The 20,662-nt window shown below is 40.7% G+C and overlaps 1 protein-coding gene across 5 annotated transcripts in view; it reads left to right on the forward strand.

Annotated features, from left to right (window-relative positions):
* Nucleotides 1-20,662, forward strand: part of Psd3 (pleckstrin and Sec7 domain containing 3) — a 439,685-nt gene that overhangs the window by 404,987 nt on the left and 14,036 nt on the right. For all 5 annotated transcript variants that reach the window (XM_057753140.1, XM_057753141.1, XM_057753142.1 and 2 more), the window contains 3 exons: nucleotides 2,559-2,716; nucleotides 3,474-3,618; nucleotides 7,801-7,944. In XM_057753140.1, the coding sequence (XP_057609123.1) occupies nucleotides 2,559-2,716; nucleotides 3,474-3,618; nucleotides 7,801-7,944 (447 nt within the window). The remainder of the gene's footprint in view (nucleotides 1-2,558; nucleotides 2,717-3,473; nucleotides 3,619-7,800; nucleotides 7,945-20,662) is intronic.

Consider the following 20,662-nt stretch of genomic DNA (forward strand, 5'->3'; position numbering starts at 1 on the left):
GAGGGAAAACTTCCATTGCCTCTCAGTACGTGGGAAAGGCTGGTTTGTTCTCTGAAGGGGACAGACAGTGAATAAACATATGAGGAAAGGAAGAGACCAATCCATGTGCTTAATTATAAAAGCTTACATGTTTTATAAATAATGGGTCTTTTCAAGAAGAAGTGTAAGCAAAAGTCAAGATGTAGCTGGCTACATGAATACCCTTAATAACTTTGGATGAAAAATAGACTTTATGGACCACATAAGCCAGCAATATTAAAAAATATATAATGATAAGTAACTAAAGCTTTAGGCATGTTCTGTTACTACGATCAAATGACATATACAAAATTAAAACCATAAACTACCTAGACGTCAGGGAAAGACACAGTTTTCCAAACTGTATTATACTGTCTAATTCTTACTCAAGAAGAAGTTATAGTTTTTAAGTCTTCCTTATTTAAAGAAAAACATGGCTGGCTGTAGTAAGACACAACTCTGATCTCAATGTTGAGGCAGAGGCTGGGGAATTAGAGTAAGATTAAGGCTAGACTATCTGTTTAGTGAGTTATAAACTAGACAGAGCTACGTGGTAGACATCTCAGAAAACCACAAAAAAAGAAAGATGAAAAATAAAAGTAGTAATTATCTTTAAAATACCATATAAAAAAGAAGAAACTCAGAAGAACGGAGAGTAAAGCCTGAGTCGTGGAGCCCAGAAGCAGAAGTTCCTATGAGTCCTGGACTAAAGACTCAGCTCGCCAGTGCAGGTGTGGAGGAAAGACATGCATGGGAGTGGAGGCAGGGGTAATTCTCGGGTAATTCCAGTGTTGATCCTTTCTCTCCCTCCCATTGCTTCTCTTTATCTCAGTTTCCTGTCTAGAAACAAAGATGCTATGTTGGGAAAGGTGCCTTGTTACAGCATGATCCTGAGGCCAGAGGGGATTTGGTACTGGGGCTACCTGAACTTGAAACCCTTACTCAGAAATACATGAAGAGAGTCATAGATTTAAGAGTGCTGAGCCATTGAGAAATGCCTTTCCAAAAGTACAAAAGACCTCCCAGCATAGCTAGATTATAGTTATGTGGGCTGATGTACTCATATCAGGACATACATTTTAATGTGTTGGTTTACTTTATTAACTTTTATTATTTATTACTTTGTTATTATTCTTTTCATTATCTTTTGTTCATATTACCTTGCCACAAGACTCTGTCAGCAGCAAATCGTCACCCCTGAGCTTTAGTAAGCCAAGACTTGTTGCAGTCCCATTCTGGAAGCTGGCACTTAAGACTGTGAGTGTAGGAACGCTTGGTATTACTACTGGCGCTTGCTTTATGACTAAAGGAAAAACCTTTGCCTCTCAGCTTGATACTGATATGGATCATTAAACATTCAGCTTGTCTATTTTTTATTCATTTTAAATAAGTTCCAGGCATTAATATATTTGAATTATTTGCATTTTGAATGGTATTGGTGAAAATCAGGGCGATATGGGATCAAATACGAATTGCTTTTCTAAAAATTTGGGTTAAAAAAAAAAAAAAACAGCCTGTAACGAGAATACTAAATCTTCTCTTTCATATGTTCACTATAGGTTAGAAAGTGATTGTGTGTGTGTGAGTGTGTGTGAGTGTATGTGTGTGTTTTGTAGGAGAAACATAAGCTTATTAGCCATCCAGAAATATGTGCTGTCATAGCTTGTCCAGTATGCAGCAGATAGGTAGTTTTTTACATTGGTTTTAACCTTTTTTTTTATTCCAGTGAACACAACAACTAAGAGAAATAATTGGCAAACCTATTTTCAATTCTGATTATTATTCTGCTAGTGAAGTTTGTGTTTTGGCTGTCATGTTTGGTGGGTAGCCATACAAAGGAAATACAAAGGAACACTTTAAAACTCTGAATTATGTAGTTCTTGTCAAAAAATAAAATTGTATATGCATGAGACCTTCCTATGTATTTTATACTTATTTAGAAAAATAGAACTAAGATTTATCTTAAGTTGATCTTTTTCTTTCTCATCAGAAAACCTAGACAAATTATTTTATTCCATTGTTCATTTTTCTAATGATAATATTGACCACCTCAGAAGCTACTTCAGGAAAACAGTGTGTTCAGATGAGGACTAAGAGATAGTATCCACCATCAGTGCAGCTCTGTTGATGGTAGCTGCAAGCCTCTGCATGTGTCCATTTCTCACTGAAACCAGCTTATACTACTGTTGGACCTGGCCATGTTGCAGGTTCCCATAATGTGGATGTGTGTCTGGCCTTCCTCAGCAGGCTGTTGCAATTAATATGTGTGTGTTTATATGTGTTTGTGTATATACATATTTATATGTATATATATATATATATAATATATATTGGCTTTATAAAAATGCCTTTGTGTACATCATGTCTCATTTCACGTTGTTCAAAAATGTAATAGTTACATTTGCAAAGTTATCAAGAGTTTGTGCTCCACATTTCACTTTTCCCATGGATTTTCTAAAATGTTTTCCTTGACTTTGAGATTCAGAGAACTTGAACAGTTGTCATACTCTTGTGCTTGTTTTCTTCGTATCCATCTGCAGGATGAATATAAACCAGAGAAGGCTTTGTCAGAAGAAGACTTGAAAAATGCCGTGAGTGTGCACCACGCCCTAGCATCCAAGGCAACTGACTACGAGAAGAAGCCAAACGTGTTTAAACTCAAGACTGCTGACTGGAGGGTCTTGCTCTTCCAAACCCAGTATGTTTGTTGGATTTACTCTTATCTGGTCTTAATCTCTTCTTCCTGGTAGTCCTTCTCCTCCTCTCCCTTACACTCTGCATCTACAGGGAAGGAGAGAACTCTGTACTCATGCTTTGACATGCACACACATACACACACACACACATGTGCACTCATGCACACACATGCATGCACACACTTCATACATACACAATAATAATAATTTAAAAGAACAATGTCATAAACATTGGCATAAAAATGTTTGTGTATCAGTGTTTCATCTCTCTTGTGCCCCGACGTAAGAGTAGAGTTATTGGGTTGGGTTGTAAATGTGTATATAATATTTGAGAAAACTATCCAGTTCTTTCCACAGTGGTCAGGCATGTTGTCTTATATTTCCTTCTACTGCATTTGCCTGAGTTCAATTTAAAAAAAAAAAAATGTGTGACTAAAGAGATGAGTTAATGTTAATATTAATATTGGCCTAAACTAACTAGTTTCCAAGAAAAAGTAGGCTATGAAGCATATATACCATTTTCTCTATGAATCTTACAGAGAGAGTCACAACCTTGTAATGTTGTGATGATCGTTCCTATATAACCTTTCATTCCTATAGGGAGCCTTGTTGAGAATGTTAACCTCCCGTGAACCAGTGAACTTTTACACTGAGAATAAATTATCCTAATGTGCCATTTTAAATCAGCGATAAGAAAAAGACAAAGTGTGTTCTACCTAGATACAGCACTAGCCTAACATCCACGTCTTCCTCTCCTAGGAGTCCAGAGGAAATGCAAGGCTGGATAAGCAAAATTAACTGTGTTGCAGCTGTATTTTCTGCTCCACCATTCCCAGCAGCCATTGGCTCTCAGAAGAAATTTAGCCGCCCACTTCTGCCAGCTACCACAACAAAATTATCCCAGGTAAGGCGGTGTGATCATGCTCTGTACTAGAACTCTTTCGCAATTTGAGTTCCTAACGTAGATAGCAACAAGGTGAGCACTCTCCTGGAAAAGTAAACAGTATGAGGAAAATTAAAAGTTCCGTTGAAAGGGTTTGGTACTTTAAGACATATTTGTTCATAATTCTGTCACTTGTGAGCTTTTCTCCAATTTGTTCTTGTCTTTCCTCCAAACATATTAGCCTGAATTATTAAGACTGATTGCTGCCAGTGTGGCACAGCTCTTCCTGAACAGCTCTCTGTGTAGGAGTCACCTTCTCTGCTGTTTTTGTCGCAGTGCTGCCAGAGTACATTTCTCTTCTGCTGGGGGTGGAGAGAATACTTAAGTTTCCCCCTCCTTCTGGTGTCGCTTCCAAACAGAATATCATGCCCCACAACACACACCTTACAGTCTGTTGAGGACCTCCTCTTATATCCACCAAAGCAGTCGCTGTCAAGCTTGGTAGGCACAGAATGATCTGAAACTTGGACCACAGGCCCAGTTTGCAGCCCCTTGTGATGGCCAAGATCTAGGCTGAGACAGGAACTGTGCACGTATCTCAGATATGCAGGTAGCTGGATAGGAAGAAAGACAGACTCATGAGTGTGACGCTCTCTGCCTGCCTTAGGTCTTCCACCACTTCTGGACACTCAGATCTCATAAAGTGCTATTTCTTGCCTCTAGTCCTTTGGTTTTTGGATTCCAGTTATGTTCTTGTAAAAATTTGAAATGGATAATCATTAGATGTTGGCAGAGACGTCCTGTCCGTTCATTCCTGAATGCCCAGACCAGAAATAATCACACAGAAACTATATTATTTAAATCACGGCTTGGCCAATTACTAGCTCTTATATCTTAAATTAACCCATTTCTGCTAATCTGTGTATCGCCACGTGGCTGTGGTTTACTGGCAAAGTTCCGATGTGTCTGTCTCCTACAAGCAGCTATGCGGCTTCTCACTGACTTTGCCTGCTTTCTCCCAGAATTCAGTCTAGTTTTCCCACCTAGCTCTATTCTGCCCTATCAATGGCCAAAGCAGTTTCTTTATTCATTAACCAATAAAAGCATCACATATACAGAAGGACTTCCTACAACAATTAGATACTAAACACTGTACATTAACTGAGTAAAAGCCACAAGATAAAGACTGGTAAGAAACAAGAAACCTGTTTCTTTTATGTTGAAGTATCTACCTCTTAACAGATAGTAGGTATTTGAACACAAAGCACTCTGCTGCTCAGATGCAACCCAACTTATCCTTCACTTTATCCTGTGGTTTGACCAAGGGTAGGCGTAATAAAGACCCACTGAGAAGACACTGGGAATATGTGTTATGGCAGAAGAGGCTTCTTGTGATTGCCTTCCTCGCTGGTCAGAACTATACACCTCACCCCATACACACGTCTATAGTCTGTGATGTCGGGGTCTACTGTATATATGTATTAAAATATCATACTTGCCGGGCGGTGGTGGCGCACGCCTTTAATCCCAGTACTCGAGAGGCAGAGGCAGGCGGATCTCTGTGAGTTCGAGGCCAGCCTAGACTACAAGAGCTAGTTCCAGGACAGGAACCAAAAAAAAAAAAAAAAAAGCTACAGAGAAACCCTGTCTCGAAAAATCAAAAAAAAAAAAAAAAAATCACACTTAACCTCATTCATGAGCATGGTTAATGCAAGTAGCAAAATAAATCCAGGTGCAGTGAACACATCTATAATTCAGCTACTTGCGATGGTGACTCAGAAAAACTGCTTCAATGCCAGACTCGGCAGTGTATCAGTTAATTACATTTAAAAGACAAAATATGAAATGCCCTTCAAAATGAAAATACTATGAGGTAAAAGAAAGTGAAATATCATTTTAAATTTTAGCTGACAGATATGATTTGTCTATATTTATAGGTACGGTGTGTTCTTATAGTATGCATATTATGCAGTGATTAATCCAGGTGATTAATATACGTGTTTTGTGGTGAGGATATTTGACGTCTCTCTTGGAAATTTTAAAATATGTCTCACACTGTTATTAATTATAGCTATCTTGATTTATTATAGAATTCTTGAATTTGTTCTTTCTGACTGACATTTTGATCTTTGTCCAACATCTCCCAATCCCCACAATCTCCAGGCTATATAGCCACTGTTCCACCATCTAGTATCATGGGTTAGGCTTTTTTGGATTTCCTGTGTAAGTGAGCTCATACAGTGTTTTCCATGGATCCATACTGTAGTATGTGACCAGAATTTTGTTTTTTAAGGCTGAATATATATGTCACCTTTTGATTAGTCATAGTCTCTGTTGTCGTACACTTAGTTTCTGTCTGTATCATGAACATTGTGAGTAATGCTCCTATGACCATAAGAATGCGTGCATCTTTTTTACATTATTTCATTCCTTTTCTCTTTACCCAGAATTGGGATGGATGGATTATCTAGTAATTCTGGACCTTCCCTTCAGTTTTCCAGAACTAGAGTGTTCTGAAGCCCCAGGGACCCAAGGATAGGGTGCCAGCAAGATCAGTGTCTGAAATACTTCCCTTTGGGTGGCAGAGGATTGCTGTCCTCCTAGCCTTACCTGGTGGGTAACATGCATGCAGAGAGGTCACACTTTCCAGTGTCTCCTAAGGACTCTGGGCCTTGGTGAACTTCTGTCTTCTCTTACAGGTGCATGGGGGTTTATCTCTGCAACATGGTCTGTATACTCCTTGGCAGAGCTTAATAGATGAATGAAAAATTATAAACTAATCTCCCTTGAGAATGTTCATTGGCTTTTGTCATTAACAGTGCATAGCTGATGAGTTTTCCAGAATCTTAGGTATATCTCTCTCCAGTTTTTGCCAGGGCTGCTTTGGTACTTTGCTATGCCTGGTACTTCAAGTGAACCTGGTCCTTTTTCATCCTTACTCCATGCTCCTTTGTGCACTTATTTAGTTTACTCTTCATTATTTATTTTCTAGTTCATGACCTTAAACATTGAGGTTATTTTTCTTTGGGCGCTAGGGATCTCACTAATTCAGAAGACTCTAAGATACTGTATTTGACCCATGCTTTCTGGGTAACTTTTTACTTAAATTATTACATAGTCTTTAGTATTTGTGGTTATTAATATTTTGATAGCTTTAAAATCCATCTTTATTCTGCTGTACAAATTTTATAATATAGAATTATGGTTCTGTTATATAAAATATATTTATTGTTCTTTTTAATTCCTTTTTATCTACCGCCCAACTATTTTATACTGCACATGTAAAATTGTTCAATTTTCTTGGAAAAGCAGAATGCTAAGTAGTTACACAATTGTAGGGGTGCCAGAGAGTTAGAATGTCTTTGTTTCGTATGTGTTTAAAGCTGCTGGATGTGGAGGTAGAGGCAAGAGGGTAATGAATAAGTTTCAAGGCCAGCTTATTCTACTCAGTGAGTCTCAAAACAAAAACAAAATAGAAAGAAGAATGAATATTTTTAATATGTTCTGAGAGAGCTGGACAGCAGGTCTTTTTCAGTAGTGTATTACTAAGTTGATGTAAATGGTATTTAGGAATGAACATCCTTTTGCATAGGATTGATAGTATTGTGCCAGTACCTACTGTGTGGACTAATGCTTGCATGCTGGAATCACTCAGAGTTTAACTTTGGGTCAGTGAACTTGAAGCAAGTGAGAACCTCTGCTGCTCTAGGGAAGGATTTCATCTGCAAATATATTTCATAGCAGCATTTCTGCGTAGCACAATTTCTCCCCAAGAGGAAAATATTATGCAAATTAATGTTCATTAAGATAAACAGGGAGAAGCTAAGAGCATTACTGAGTGGGCATGAAAGGAGAAGCCAAGTAACGTGACTCTCAGGGAAGGCATTTAGTTGTCCAGCTTTGTAAATTGTTTAACAGGGTTTCTTTGAAGAGGCCTGGTCCCCACTTGGTGACGAGCATAGTTGGTAAAGAGCTCAGAAATGGCCTGGCTTTGTGATAAAAGACTGGTCAGTCATGCTAGTTCCTGTTGCATCCTAAAAAGGAACAGCAACATGGGCCTAAAACAGTTGGAAGGACTTAGGACCAAAGGCTCACTGAACTGTTTTGATAATTGAAGTCATTAAACAGAAAGGATTTTACGGGCGTCTTGTGCTTGTCTTTGATTATTTTTTGAGCACTGAATGACTTCATACTTTCCTGCAGGAGGAGCAGCTGAAGTCCCATGAAAGCAAGCTGAAGCAGATCACGACTGAGCTAGCTGAGCACCGCTCATATCCCCCAGACAAGAAGGTCAAAGCCAAGGATGTCGATGAGTACAAGCTCAAAGATCACTATCTGGAGTTTGAGGTACAGCGAGCCTACTGTTGCTAAGTTTTTGTTTTCTTATCTGCCACCGAAGCAAACACCTCCTAGCAGTCGTGGTAGTGAGCTGGCCTTGTCCGGGCTCCAACTGAGCATGTGCTGGTATGACAGGGGTTCTTGTAGCTCCTCACACTTGGGATTTTACTGAAGCACCAAGCAAATATCAAAGTGCAGGTCAAACAAATCTCCTCCTGTAGGTATAGTGTGTCCCTGAGATAAGGTTAGAAAAGAACAGCAGCAGAGGAGACATGCCGAAGACATGCTGGGAGGACAGCTGCTTTCCGTGACCCTGAATTTCTTCCAACAGAGTTTGGAAGGAAATGAACTGCAGGGTGATGGGAAGCATCTGCTCGTCCCACACACCCTTGCTGCTAGTGACATCAGTACCCTCTTCTCCACCCCTCCCCACCCTGCTTTCAGAAGGGGTTGATGCCCTGAGTCTCGGCTCATTCACATTCATCTGGTGTTGATGATGAGAAAGGCAGCAGATTCCAAACCAAGCTGAATGCATCTTCCCCGGTGTGCGCTTTGTTTTGTCTACGGTTTCTCTCCAGTCAGAGCCTGTCCCCTCCAGCTCTCCCTCTTGGCCACAACCTCCATATTCTTAAAGTATCTTTTTCTAAAAATCAAGACAGAAAGAAAAGAGAAAGAAGAGCTGGGTATGCTGCAAGGTTTGCGTTTCGCACGGGCTCGCTCTTTTGTAGGGTCTGCTGTCCCTCTTCACACCTCCAATCCCTTCGTGTCCCCCATTCTTCCTTGTTCCCACGTGATGTGCCATTTCCTCCTCGATATTGAAATGGGGGCATCGGAGCACTCGGCTCCTGATCCCATCTTTGCAGTGTTCCACCCTGTAGCCTCTGTCATAGCCACTGCCTGGTGCCTCCCCTGCGCCTGTCCTGGCTTCTTTATCTCTCATGTGAACTAACGGTTGTCTCCAGCTTCAGTTCATCCAAGTGCTTCGCTTTTTGGTTCTGAGGGTCTACCTGATTGATGGTGTCACCTGTTCTACAAGAGTCCCAGCTCTTACACCCAAACTCTGCTCCGTTTACCCTCCAAAAAGCCCTACACGTAAATCTGAGAGGATTTGCCCTTTTCTCCTATCTGGACCATTACTCTGTCCACATGCAGTAGGATCATTTCTGCCTCTCCTCTCCCCGACCATAGATGCACTCCTTCTGAATTCAGCTACTTCTGCCTCCAATGTCCTTCATGTAGTCTTCTTCTCTCTACTTACTTTCTTTCAAAGTAAGGCACAAATCTTTTCTATAGAAATCCCTCTCTAGTCTACCATAAAAAGCCAATCTGTGCTGGAACTCAGCCTCAGTTGGCTCTGTATTGAACTTCCATTAGTCTGTCTCCGTGTCTGAAGTAGATCCCGCAGGCCCCCAGTGCAGCACGGTGGGGTCCAGTACTTGCTTGTTGGAGCTGCTTCCTGAGTTGTGGCGTTATATTTAAGATAGACAGCAGAGCCACACACTACTCTTCTCCATGGGAAAGGAGTCCTTGCTCCAAGACAGAAAAATTTCTAGTAGAGCTTGAAAGTTTGTTAACAAAAACTACTGAAGCCCGACCAGCAAAAGACTTGAAAAATCAATGAAAAGAAAAAGTGAGTAACTCAGCTTTGGCCAGGCTTCTTCATCCTTGGGAAATGTGAGTTCTCAAAAAGCAATCATTATTCTTCACACTTCTGGAGTAACTCGAATCTATGGACTCGGTTTTGTTTCACACTTTGTAATTAAATTCCCCAACACCTCTCTCCCCTGCTTCCAGCACTCAGCACCTTTCTTTGAGCCCTTGACTCTGAGAGGAGAGCCTTTCCCCAGGAGGTGGAGCCCTTGCAAGGCCCCAGGAAGGTAGTCAGGACTAGCACAAAAGAGACCAATGTGTGGATCTTCTGTGGGGCTCTGTTTCTGAAACTGGAGCCCAGCAAGAAGCAGCTGTTTTATTTCCTGAACGCTGAAATTAAACCAGCTTAGTTAGGTGTTGTCCTCATTGCCCCCTCAAGGAACTTGAAGATTGTATTCCAGGACCTCACTCATTAAAGTCAGACTCAGGCTAAGGAGCCAAGTGTGTCGAATTGTCTGTCAAGCTGCAATAACCTGTGTCAATGAGGAAGGTCCAGGGCCCCTTCCTGCGTGAATGTCATCAGAAGGGCTTTCGGCGAGATGAATAAATACTCTTGGGAAAGTGAGTCACGGTTTTTCACTAACTCAAATGAAAATTGAAGTAATGGATCATGGACAATCTCCTGTGCTGAGTTGAGTCACAGAATTGATCTCCTGTGGGTGCTTAAGAGGCCGTTGCCCAGCCTCTTCTGCTTTGAGCGGCATTCTTCAAATAGCTCCCTTCTTTCCTCAGGAAAATGTAGTGAACTTTCCTGAATAGAATGTGGGCCAGTTTGTGTATTTTGCTTACAGCTCTATCCCAGAACCTAGAACACTTACCAGGTTCTTGATACTCAGCTGCGTGACCAAGTGGAACTTTATCCTGGTGTATAAAGATAACATCAGAGAAATGAGTGCATTCAGAAGGCTTAGCCTTAATCCTTTGCAGAGGGACAGATGCAGAGGGACAGCAAATCCCCTAGCAGGTAAGAAGCAGCATCCTGTCTGCAGGTCCACAGAGCCCTCCTGGTCAGGGACAGGAGGAGGGTGCCCCAGCTACATTCTCACTCCGGATGAGTCACAGGATCAGCTCTCCCAGCTCCTGAGGACTGGGATCAGCTCTCCCGGGCTCCTGAGGCCTGGGTCTCACTTGCTCCGTGCAGGTCATTATCTCCCAACCTCCTCAGGTGTCAACACTACTTGTCATCTTCACAAGCCTCAGGAAGAAAGCACTTTTGTTTTGGCAGGATATTAAATTGCTGGTGACACCACCAGGAGAGTTCCTATGTTTTTGCATCTCTGTTATGTCCCAGGTTGCTTTGAGGACAAGTAATTCTTTATGGCAAGCCACATTCATAGCTCTCTGTAGAGCTAAGAATATCTGAAAGCTCTCAGTCTCAGCAAATAATTAGAAATTCCAGTAAATGTGTAGGTTTAGGACTTAAACAAAGAAATCTATGGAAAGCAAAGAAATTTTCATGTTAGCCTTATAGGAAAAGGCTCATTATTACTTAAAGCAGAAAATTTCACTGAGAATGGACTGTAATTAACTAAACCTGTACTTTTTGCTTTAATATTTGGTGGAGAATGGACAGTTTTGTTCTTGACTCAATTAGTACCTGAAGCCATGTTTTTTTCCTTGGAAGAATTTCCATGGAAAGCTTGCTTTGGGAAAGAGTATGCTCTGAAACAAGGTTATTGAGCATCATAAGATCACAACAAGGAACCTAAATTGTTTCCAAGTTGTGGGAAGGAAGTATCTACAATAGCCACACATCTCACACAATAGTTTATTTCCACTTTATTTAGTTCCCATCTTATTATAAAGTGTTTTCATTGATGTCAAAGCTCTGGGTACATTAGAAAATATATAAAGCATTAGAGGGAAGACAGATGGTTTGTAGATAACATAAACACTCATAAATGTCCAGCCAGTCAAGGCACAGCGGACTGAGCTATGCTGGCAAGCATTTTTGTGCTTGAAGAAGCAGCATCGTCAAATCCCCTTGATGGCCTTGTACTTAGCATAATGTCAGCAGTTCAGGCAGGGGCATTTTCTTGCCCAGTGGCTTACTTTTGCCACAAAGAAAGTAAACTTCATGTGGAGTTTCTCAACCCCACCCATATGTAATTTAGATGAGATGTATGTTGATAAGCTGTGGTATATGGTAGGTTAGATGTATCAAATACACATTTGACTTACTTTAAATTTGGTGGACTTGTCAGAACACAGCCCATTTAAGTGGCATGCAAAATGGGATAGAGAGACTGTATTTTGCATTGTGAAAAGAATGTGAATTTTGGAAGCTAAGGCTAGAAATAGAAGGCTGTCATCCCTCAATCCACACATTATTAGTAAAAAGATCTCATTGGCTAATGAGAGCTCCCCCTTACAGGTGGATTGCTATAACTGCTAGGTTAGTTCCATAAGAAGGGCTTTGTTAGAAAACTAAGCCTGTCCCTAATGGATAGATCTAGAAAACACTATATTGAGTAAGGTTACCCAGACCCAGAAAGACAAATATATTATGTACTCACTCATAAGTGGCTTTTAGACATAAAGCAAAGAAAATTAAGTCTACAATTCAGAACACAAGAGAACCTAGACAACAAAGAGGACCCTAAGAGAGACATACATGGATCTAATCTACATGGGAAGTAGAAAAAGACAACATCTCGGGGCTGGAGAGATGTCTCAGTGGTTAAGAGCACTGACTGCTCTTCCAGAGGACCCGGGTTCAATTCCCAGCACCCACATGGCAGCTCACAACTATCTGAAGATCCAGTACCAGGGAAGCTGACACCTTCATACCAATGCACATAAAAATAAAGTTAAATAAACTATAAGAAATATTTAACAACAACAACAAAAAGACAAGATCTCCTGAGTAAATTGGGTGCATGGGGATCATAGGAGAGGGTAGAAGGGGGGAGGACAGGAAAGGAAGGGAACAGAGAAAATATATAGCTTAATAAAAACAATTTTAAAAAAAGAAAACTAAGCCTGTCCGTCACTTGTTCTATTTTGTTTTCTCTTGTTCTCCTCCTTCTGCCATCAGATAGCAGCAGCCAAAGGCCCCTGCCAAGCGCTAAGGCAAATGCTCTTAGACATCTCAACCTCCAGAGCAACGAGTCAAACATTTCTGTCTATTAAAAGTTACTCACTCTTGGACATTCTCTTATAGTGACACAATACTTATTCAAACATGTTCCCTTATGCTTTGAAGTGGAATTCTTGAAGGTGTATGAGTCCTCTCATTCTTATTTATCAGAAAAGTGTCAGATTCCCCCATAACTGAAAGCAGGCAGTCAGAAACTCTGCTGACTTAGTAGGCTGTAGTTCAACAGAATCCCCATTCCCGAGTTGTGACCCCGAGTAGCATATGCTCGTAGCTTAGCGCAGGGAGGACCCACACAGGCCACATGCCCGCGGAAGTGAATTTTAGAAACAGCAAATGTCTTCTATAACAAGACATGACAATATTTCAGATGGGAATATTTTAAATCTGAAAAATCTGGGGCAATCTTATAGATGTATTCTTTTCTGAATTTTTTTTCTTGTCAATCAAAATGACTTTATTCCTTCTCATCCTGGTATATTTAAGAACAAGGATACATTGCCTATAGTTATTAGGGAAACCCAAAATAACTAGTCTAAAGGCCACATAGTATTATCAAGAATTTTCTAAGCTACGACTAAAGCGTGGACATTTTGTTTCATAGTTGTTAGTGGGTAAGTTAGTTTGATATATTTCCTTTTGATCCAATTCTGTTTACTTCCTCAGATTGCTCATTTTTCATTTCCCATCACTGTATTAATCTTCTCCACATTGGGAGCTCTGTAACTACCTCCCCATGCCTAAGGGCAATGGAAGGACAATCTCAGCACCCTGCTGGATGCCACAAAGCAGCCCAACTTCTGAAATACATTCTCTAGATACTAAGTTCTTGTTCATGGAAGTACAAAGACAAGAGTTCTTTCCCTTTATCTCCCCAGTGATAGCTAAGGATAAGAAACATTAACTTACTTAAAGATAGTTGGTGTCCCTGTCTGTCTCAGTAACTGGCTCTAGCCTGGAACCGAATGCCACCTCCTTTGCAGACAGCCTCAGAGATATGGTGTCATATGTTTGGATCTGAAGAACAAAAATAATACAAATTGGTAGAATTCCTGGAAATTTAAAATTTTTCTTTTTTAATGGAATTATGTTTTAAATGATGTCCAAAGACAGAGATCAAAGGTCGGCAGTTGTCCAGATGCTCATTTCAGGTAGGAATAGAAATAGCGTTGTCTTCTGGGATCTCATATTACACAATGGAAACGGACTAAGAAGCCCTACAGTTTAACCTTTTAAAGCCTGTAAAGGGAATAAAAGCCTAACGGCAAATTCTTTGAGCTTCATATAAGGAGCTAGTTCCTTGCCTTGAGAAGAAGGCTTACTAAGCATCTAGTCATTTACTTGAAATGACTCAAACCTGAAATCCTTCCTTTATCAGCTATGTATAGTGCCTTCAGTGTCTTCTTTGATGACAGTCGTATTCTGTTTGCTTAACATAGTATCCAAAGAAAAAGGGTAAACGTTCTCAGAGACTGAAAAGGGGGATAATTAGCACAAACTGGGAGTCATCTGCCTACAGTTAGGAGTCCTCTGGAGAATGATATGAGCCAGAGAGTCAAGATCAGTATATGTAGTGTAGCAAAACCCTTTCTCACAAAACAATATTGCTGTGCTGCTCAAAACGGTGTTGTTCTGGCCTAGGGGATATAGCTCAGTGGACGAGTGCTTACCTGGTGTGCATAGGGTCTTGGGTTTCATCCCCAGCACATGAATATAAACAAACACATAAACGTAATATGACGCTGATGTGCACATTGAAAATCACTTGGTGATCTGGGTCAGTGAAACAAAAAAGATCTCAGAAATGAATTCCTGAATATAAGCGTGATGGCTATTCTTGTTTGTCAACTTGGCTATATCTGGAATGAACTAAAACCTGAGCAGCAACTAGGCATGCCTGTGAGGGATTTTTTCTTAATTAAATCATTTGAAGTAGGAAGATGCACTTTTAATCCAGATCTTTTGAGGTGGGAAGATCCACCTTGAACCTGGCCCACACATGTATAAAGGACATGGAGGAAGGAAGTTTTAGCTCTCTGACTGCTTGCCCACTCTCCCTGGCAAGTCCATTCCTTCGCTGGTATCAGAGCCTATGTCACAGGGTTCTGCCATATGCTGAAGACCAGCCTCATGGACTGAACAACTACTGGATTCTTGGATTGTTTTTTGGTAGACAGTCATTGCTGGAGTAGCAAGACCACAACCTGTAAGCCATTCTAATAAATCCTCTTTAAATTCATACGTGCATATGTATATAAAGAGACACACACATATATAAATATATATATATATATTATATGTTCTCTTCCTATAGAGAACCCTAATTAATATAATAAGATTAAATAATCTTCAACAAAGTTGCCAGGAATACCTAGTAGGAAAAGGATAGTCTCTTCAATAAATGCTGCTTTGAAAACTAGAGATCCAGGTATATGAAAACTGAAATCAAATTCTTAGTCTATACTAGATGCAAAAATAATAATGGGGTGCACCTTTAATAGCAGTACTTGGGAGGTAGAGACAGACAGATCTCTATAAATTCAGTGCCAGTCTATTCTATATAATGAGTTCCAGGCCAGGAAGAGCTACTGAATGAAACGCTGTCTCAAAATATCAAGTAAAAATAAGATTTGGTGAGAAAGTGAAGCCCAGAGAACAAATCATAGCTAAAAGCCCCAAACACTGGCCCTCAATGTGTCACTAAAACCACAGACAACAAAAGCAAAAACAATACTGCTCATCAAAGGAGCAATCTACAGAACAAGAACAATGAAGAGAAATGGCTGTCTGTTGAGCATGTTTACAGTAAGGGGCTGGCAGGAAAACTATACAGGCCCATCATACAACTAAGTAAAACGAACAAACAAAAAACAGCCTTCCAGAAAGGATCTAAGTAGACATTGCCTGAGAGATTTCATGCAGTTGACCCCAGTCCATGAAGCAGAGCCCATCACTACTAACCATTGGGAAATGAAATTTAGGGTGGCTGTTATAAGTAGGGCAAAAGGTAACATGTTTTATTGAAGAGACAGAAAAAAATAGAGCTCTCATTCATTGAATGTTAATTGGTATCATTGCTATAGGAAATTATAAATAGAATCACTATTTGATCTGAATATGTGTCAGGAGGAGGAGTTACTGTATCTCTGAGACACACCTGCATTTCTGTTTGATTTCAGCCTTGCTTATAGTTGCAAAGATACAGAAACAACTGACAGGTAAAAAGCATATTGTGTTGCAACCATGTATGAGTAAAATAATCTTATTTTTGTTGAGGGGTAGAGACCCAAAGACCACTCACAATAAAAGTCTGAATTAGAATCTATTAAGGCAGTGACTGCTTAGAGAGAACTTTTCACAACCTCAAATGTATTTTACAGGGAACACAGAAAAAACTGGTTGGCAGTTTCAGGGAGAAGTAAAGCAAGCTGGAAGTTTAAAAGAAGCCAAAAGCATGCATTAGCTGGGGCTTTTCAACCCCAGGCTGCTGCTGCTGCTACTTCTGCTTCTGCTGCTGCTTCTTCTTCTTCTTCTTCTTCTTCTTCTTCTTCTTCTTCTTCTTCTTCTTCTTCTTCTTCTTCTTCTTCTTCCTCTTCCTCTTCCTCTTCCTCTTCCTCTTCCTCTTCCTCTTCCTCTTCTTCCTCCTCCTCCTCCTCCTCTTCCTCCTCCTCCTTCGACAGGATTTCTCTGTAGCTTTTAGAGTATGTCCTGGAACTTGCTCTGTAGACTAGACTGGCCTCGAACTCACAGAGATCTGCTTCCTGAGTGCTAGAATTAAAGGCATGCACCACCACCTCTCAGCCTCAACCCCAGGTTTCTAGAACATGGTTGGGTACTTTCCTGTGGGACTTTCCATTGGGCTGTGGGTGGGGGTGGGGGATGGGATAGAAAAAGTGGGTCAGTTTTAAGTTAAATCAAAGATATCTCCAGCTAAGACAAGCTAGGAGAACCTTTGCCCTGTTTTGTCCTGTTCTCCCTTACAGAAGGGAGAAAAGTCTGCCATCTGTAACATGGTTGGACCTGGAAGGCATCGCGTTCAGTGAAATATGCCACACCTGATTATCAGGGTCTCTAGAGCAGTGGCTCTCAGCCTTCCTAATGCTGCAACCCTTTAATACAGCTGCTCCTGTTGTGGTGCCCCCAACCATAGAATTATTTCTTTTGCTACTTTGTAACTGTAATGCTGCTACTGTTTTGAATCATAATGTAAATATCTGTGTTTTTGGATGGTCTAGGCAACCTGTGTGGGAGGATCGTTTGACAACTCCGAAGGGGTCACCACCAAGGCTCTAGAGTGACCCCCAAAACCAATAGAATGAGTATGTAGTAAGTAGGGATTTGTTAGGTTGGCTTACGTAGTGTGGGTCGAACAATTACTGCAAGATAGAACGAGAACCCAGGAACTTCTTGTCCACAAGGCTGAAAGCCACAGAAGTCCCAGTCTGGTGCTGCAGACCTGAGGAATTTCTTAAGAACTACTAGTATCCAGTGAGTGTTTGAAGACTAAGCACTGGGGTTGGGGAAACAAGAGTGGCAGCAGCAAGGAGATAGATACGTTCCCCAGCAGGAGGCAAGGGCAAGAGGTCAGTCACATCATTCACTTCACAGCAGCGCTGCCCTCCAGCCTCCTATGGCTTGATACCTTCCTGTTCATGGTAATCCCTCCAGAAAATGCCTTTTACAGACTTACAGAGTCTGATTTGATTCCAGTACCCGTCAAGTTGACCATGGAGATCCACCAGCACACACAGAGCATACAGTTACAAATACTGCACAATGTGCTTACATCTCTTAGTTTCTGAGGCTCATAATAAAAAAAGAGATTTATTTCGGCTCATGGCTGTGGTTTACAGCAGGGGACTGTACCTGGGCCTGCTTTCCTGGCAGATTGCTAAGTCTTGTTAAATCAGTGAGCTCTTGGTTCAGTTAGAGACCCTATCTCCAAAACTCAGATTGAGAATACTGAGGGAGAAACCCAAGTCAGCCTCTGGCTTATACACATGTGCAGCCACATTCACATGTCCACTGCATGAACATGTACACACACATGCATGCACACACTCACACACACATACACACACTCTGAAAAGTACATGTTTTCAAAAATACACTATATAACTTCAACTAATTCTTATGGCCCAGAAGCAAAATCAAAATACAAATGAAAAGATAATGAACATGACTGTATAAAAGTTTTTTGAGCTAAAATTTTGTCTTAGGTAGGTAAAGGGAAACTTTACAGAGATAGCAGTATTTCTATAACTCAGATACTTTATAACTTGAGCAAGTAGAAGCTTGATTTTATAGACCTGTAGTTCAAGGGACTGCTTGTTTCAGTTTGCTGAAAAGCAAGCTCTTGAACTCCAGCAATCCAGTCATTCAAAACAAGCCTGCACTGTAGAGTGAGTTCAAGGCAGCCTAGGCAACTTAGTGAAACCTTGTCCTTAAAATAAAAGGTAAAAGGAGGGGTGGAAATATCACTCACTGGTAAAGTACTTGCCTAGCAAACCTGAGACCCTAGAAGCCGTTATCTCCAGAAAGTGAATTAGAGGTTTGGATCTGGTTGGGTTTTAGTATATTCTAGGTGTGTGCAATGCAATTCTTTGAGATGGATGGAAGAGAAGCATGATCTCGATGTCTGTGGCTGTAAAATTGTGGAGGTGCGTCAGTCTGTTTGACTTTCTAGTTTCTCCCACAGACCAGATTCCACAGGAGTATGATGGCAAGGCAGGGACTAGAGAACGGTGACAGGTGATACTCCCAAAACACTCTGTGTAAGCACAGTCCCCTTCGTCTGTGTTAGTACAAGCTTTTGACTTCTCTTTATATCATTATATAAAACGTTTTCATTTTTTAAATTATTTTAGAAATTACAGTCACTCAGTTCATTTAGAGAACATGAAAGCAGAAATCAAAGCTGAATCGAGAGAACAGAGTGTAGACATCTTTCAGTTTTTCCGGAGTGCAGGCTGGACACACTGATAATGCATGGTGCTTGCTATATTTAGATAGTAGCTTGCTAGTGCATGTGGATGCCTGGTGTGGGAGAATAGGGTGAAAACCCTCCAGCCCCAGCACAGCCTATATGTTAGGAGTCTCTTCCGCCTATTGTTGCCGTCTGAGAGGTGAGTAAGCTAACTGATCAATAAGAAAGTAGATTGCACATCAGTTCTGCCATGACCTCCAGGAGTGCAGACTGAAAATGACCAGACTATGTGTAAATAAGTAGCCAGTTTACAGGCTCCTTGCTCTGTTTCCTTTGATTTGGTTTGGAGTTTATTTCTTGATTTTCCAGCATAGAGCTCTAGAACAACACGTGCTTTGACGTGTATGTTACTTATTGCTTTTCCTGCCTAAAGACGGCCTTTTCCTCCACCTCCGTGAGAAACGAGATGCTGGGAGGAGATGCTGAGGATCTGGTTTCTGGAGCAGTGGGCTGTGACTACAGATGGGCAGTGAGTGGGCGCACAGACAGCATGGCTTTCATTAAGGGGTGACTGTTGCGCTCCTCTACTAGAAAATAGAGCGGGAGACACTTGTATTAAGAGTGATAAGGGATGGTGAACAGGGCTCAGGAGAAGGGACACCATCAGATGCAGGTAGTTTATGTGTGGGTGTGATGAAACTGGCTTCCAAGAATATCAGTCGCTAGGTTTTCCTTTTAAAGAGCAATTAACATTTAATCCATGTAGCATCTTAGGCATGTCCTCAGGCATAGTATTTTTTTTTTTTTGTCGGCACTCATAGGCCTTGCTACTAATGAAAAATAACGTTCTCCTACAAATTGGAGACAGATTTGTTTACAGGGAATTAAGAATAAGCATAATGAAAGTAGGGCACCCTAAAGAGGTTACGTGTTGAAGAAAGTATCAGAGCTTTATAAAAGCCGTTGTGCTTGTTGTTCACAGAAGCTCATGAAAACAGCTAATCTGAAGAAAGAAATTAGCAGAGAAATCTATTTCAAAAACAAACAAACAAACTTGTATTTGGGCACCTAAGTAGTTCCAGCTCTTGGACTTGGTAGAAATCCCATCTGGAGTTGTTATCAAGTAGTGGGTTAGGTCATATAGTCTTAGACTGCTAGAAATCTGTTTACACTATTGGGGCAGCCATGAGGAAGGAAGGTGAGCTTGCAGCTAGCTCAGAAATACAGAACTGACATGAGCATGTGATTGTAGACTAAGATATTGTTAATAATATCGGCACAAGTAACAATATATCCTTGAGGCACACTTTATTTTCTTAAACGTTTTTTGTCCTTTATAATGAAAGACCCATACCTGGTGAGGTTGAATAGTGATGACAGAACCATGATCTAGAATGTAGTAAGACCCATATTCATTAGCTTAATGACATTGCCATCCATAGGCATCTCCTGTAAGACTGTTTTCTTGCTGCCACTGTCTTTTCATGGACTCACGTTTAGACACCCCATCTCATTTTAATGTCCTATACTAGAAACTTGTCTCTTTCCAATGTAGTGATGAGTTTGTGGTGTGATATTAAATTAATTTAAAATGCCTCTCCTTTGATTTTCACCTCTTTTCTACATGTTCCATTATGAATCATCCTATCATAAAATTGTCAGGGAAGTATAATCTTTTAATATTGTTATTGTCGTGTAATGCTGATTTATTCTAATTAGTAAGTCAAGAAACTCCTATTCTATGGCCCAAGGGTCTGACCAATCTTAGTTTAGCTTCCAAGCCCTAAATGTGATCCTGACACATTATATGTAAATGAGATGTGAGGATGACCATGCAGGTATAATCTAGATATAAATAACCCTTGGAAAAATGCTCATCTCTTTAGTGTGCACTTGCATTGTGGACTTAGAGGTTCTATACCAGTCAGCACGAGATCAAGTCGCTGTCCACATGACGAAGCACCAGAGTCCTGGCTGGCACTGTAGTCCAATTCTCGATTTATCTCTAAGCTTACAATGCATGATAATGTCAGTTCTTCTCTTCTTGCTCCGTA

Source organism: Chionomys nivalis, chromosome 20 (assembly GCF_950005125.1).
Source record: "Chionomys nivalis chromosome 20, mChiNiv1.1, whole genome shotgun sequence".
NCBI classification, from domain to species: domain Eukaryota; kingdom Metazoa; phylum Chordata; class Mammalia; order Rodentia; family Cricetidae; genus Chionomys; species Chionomys nivalis.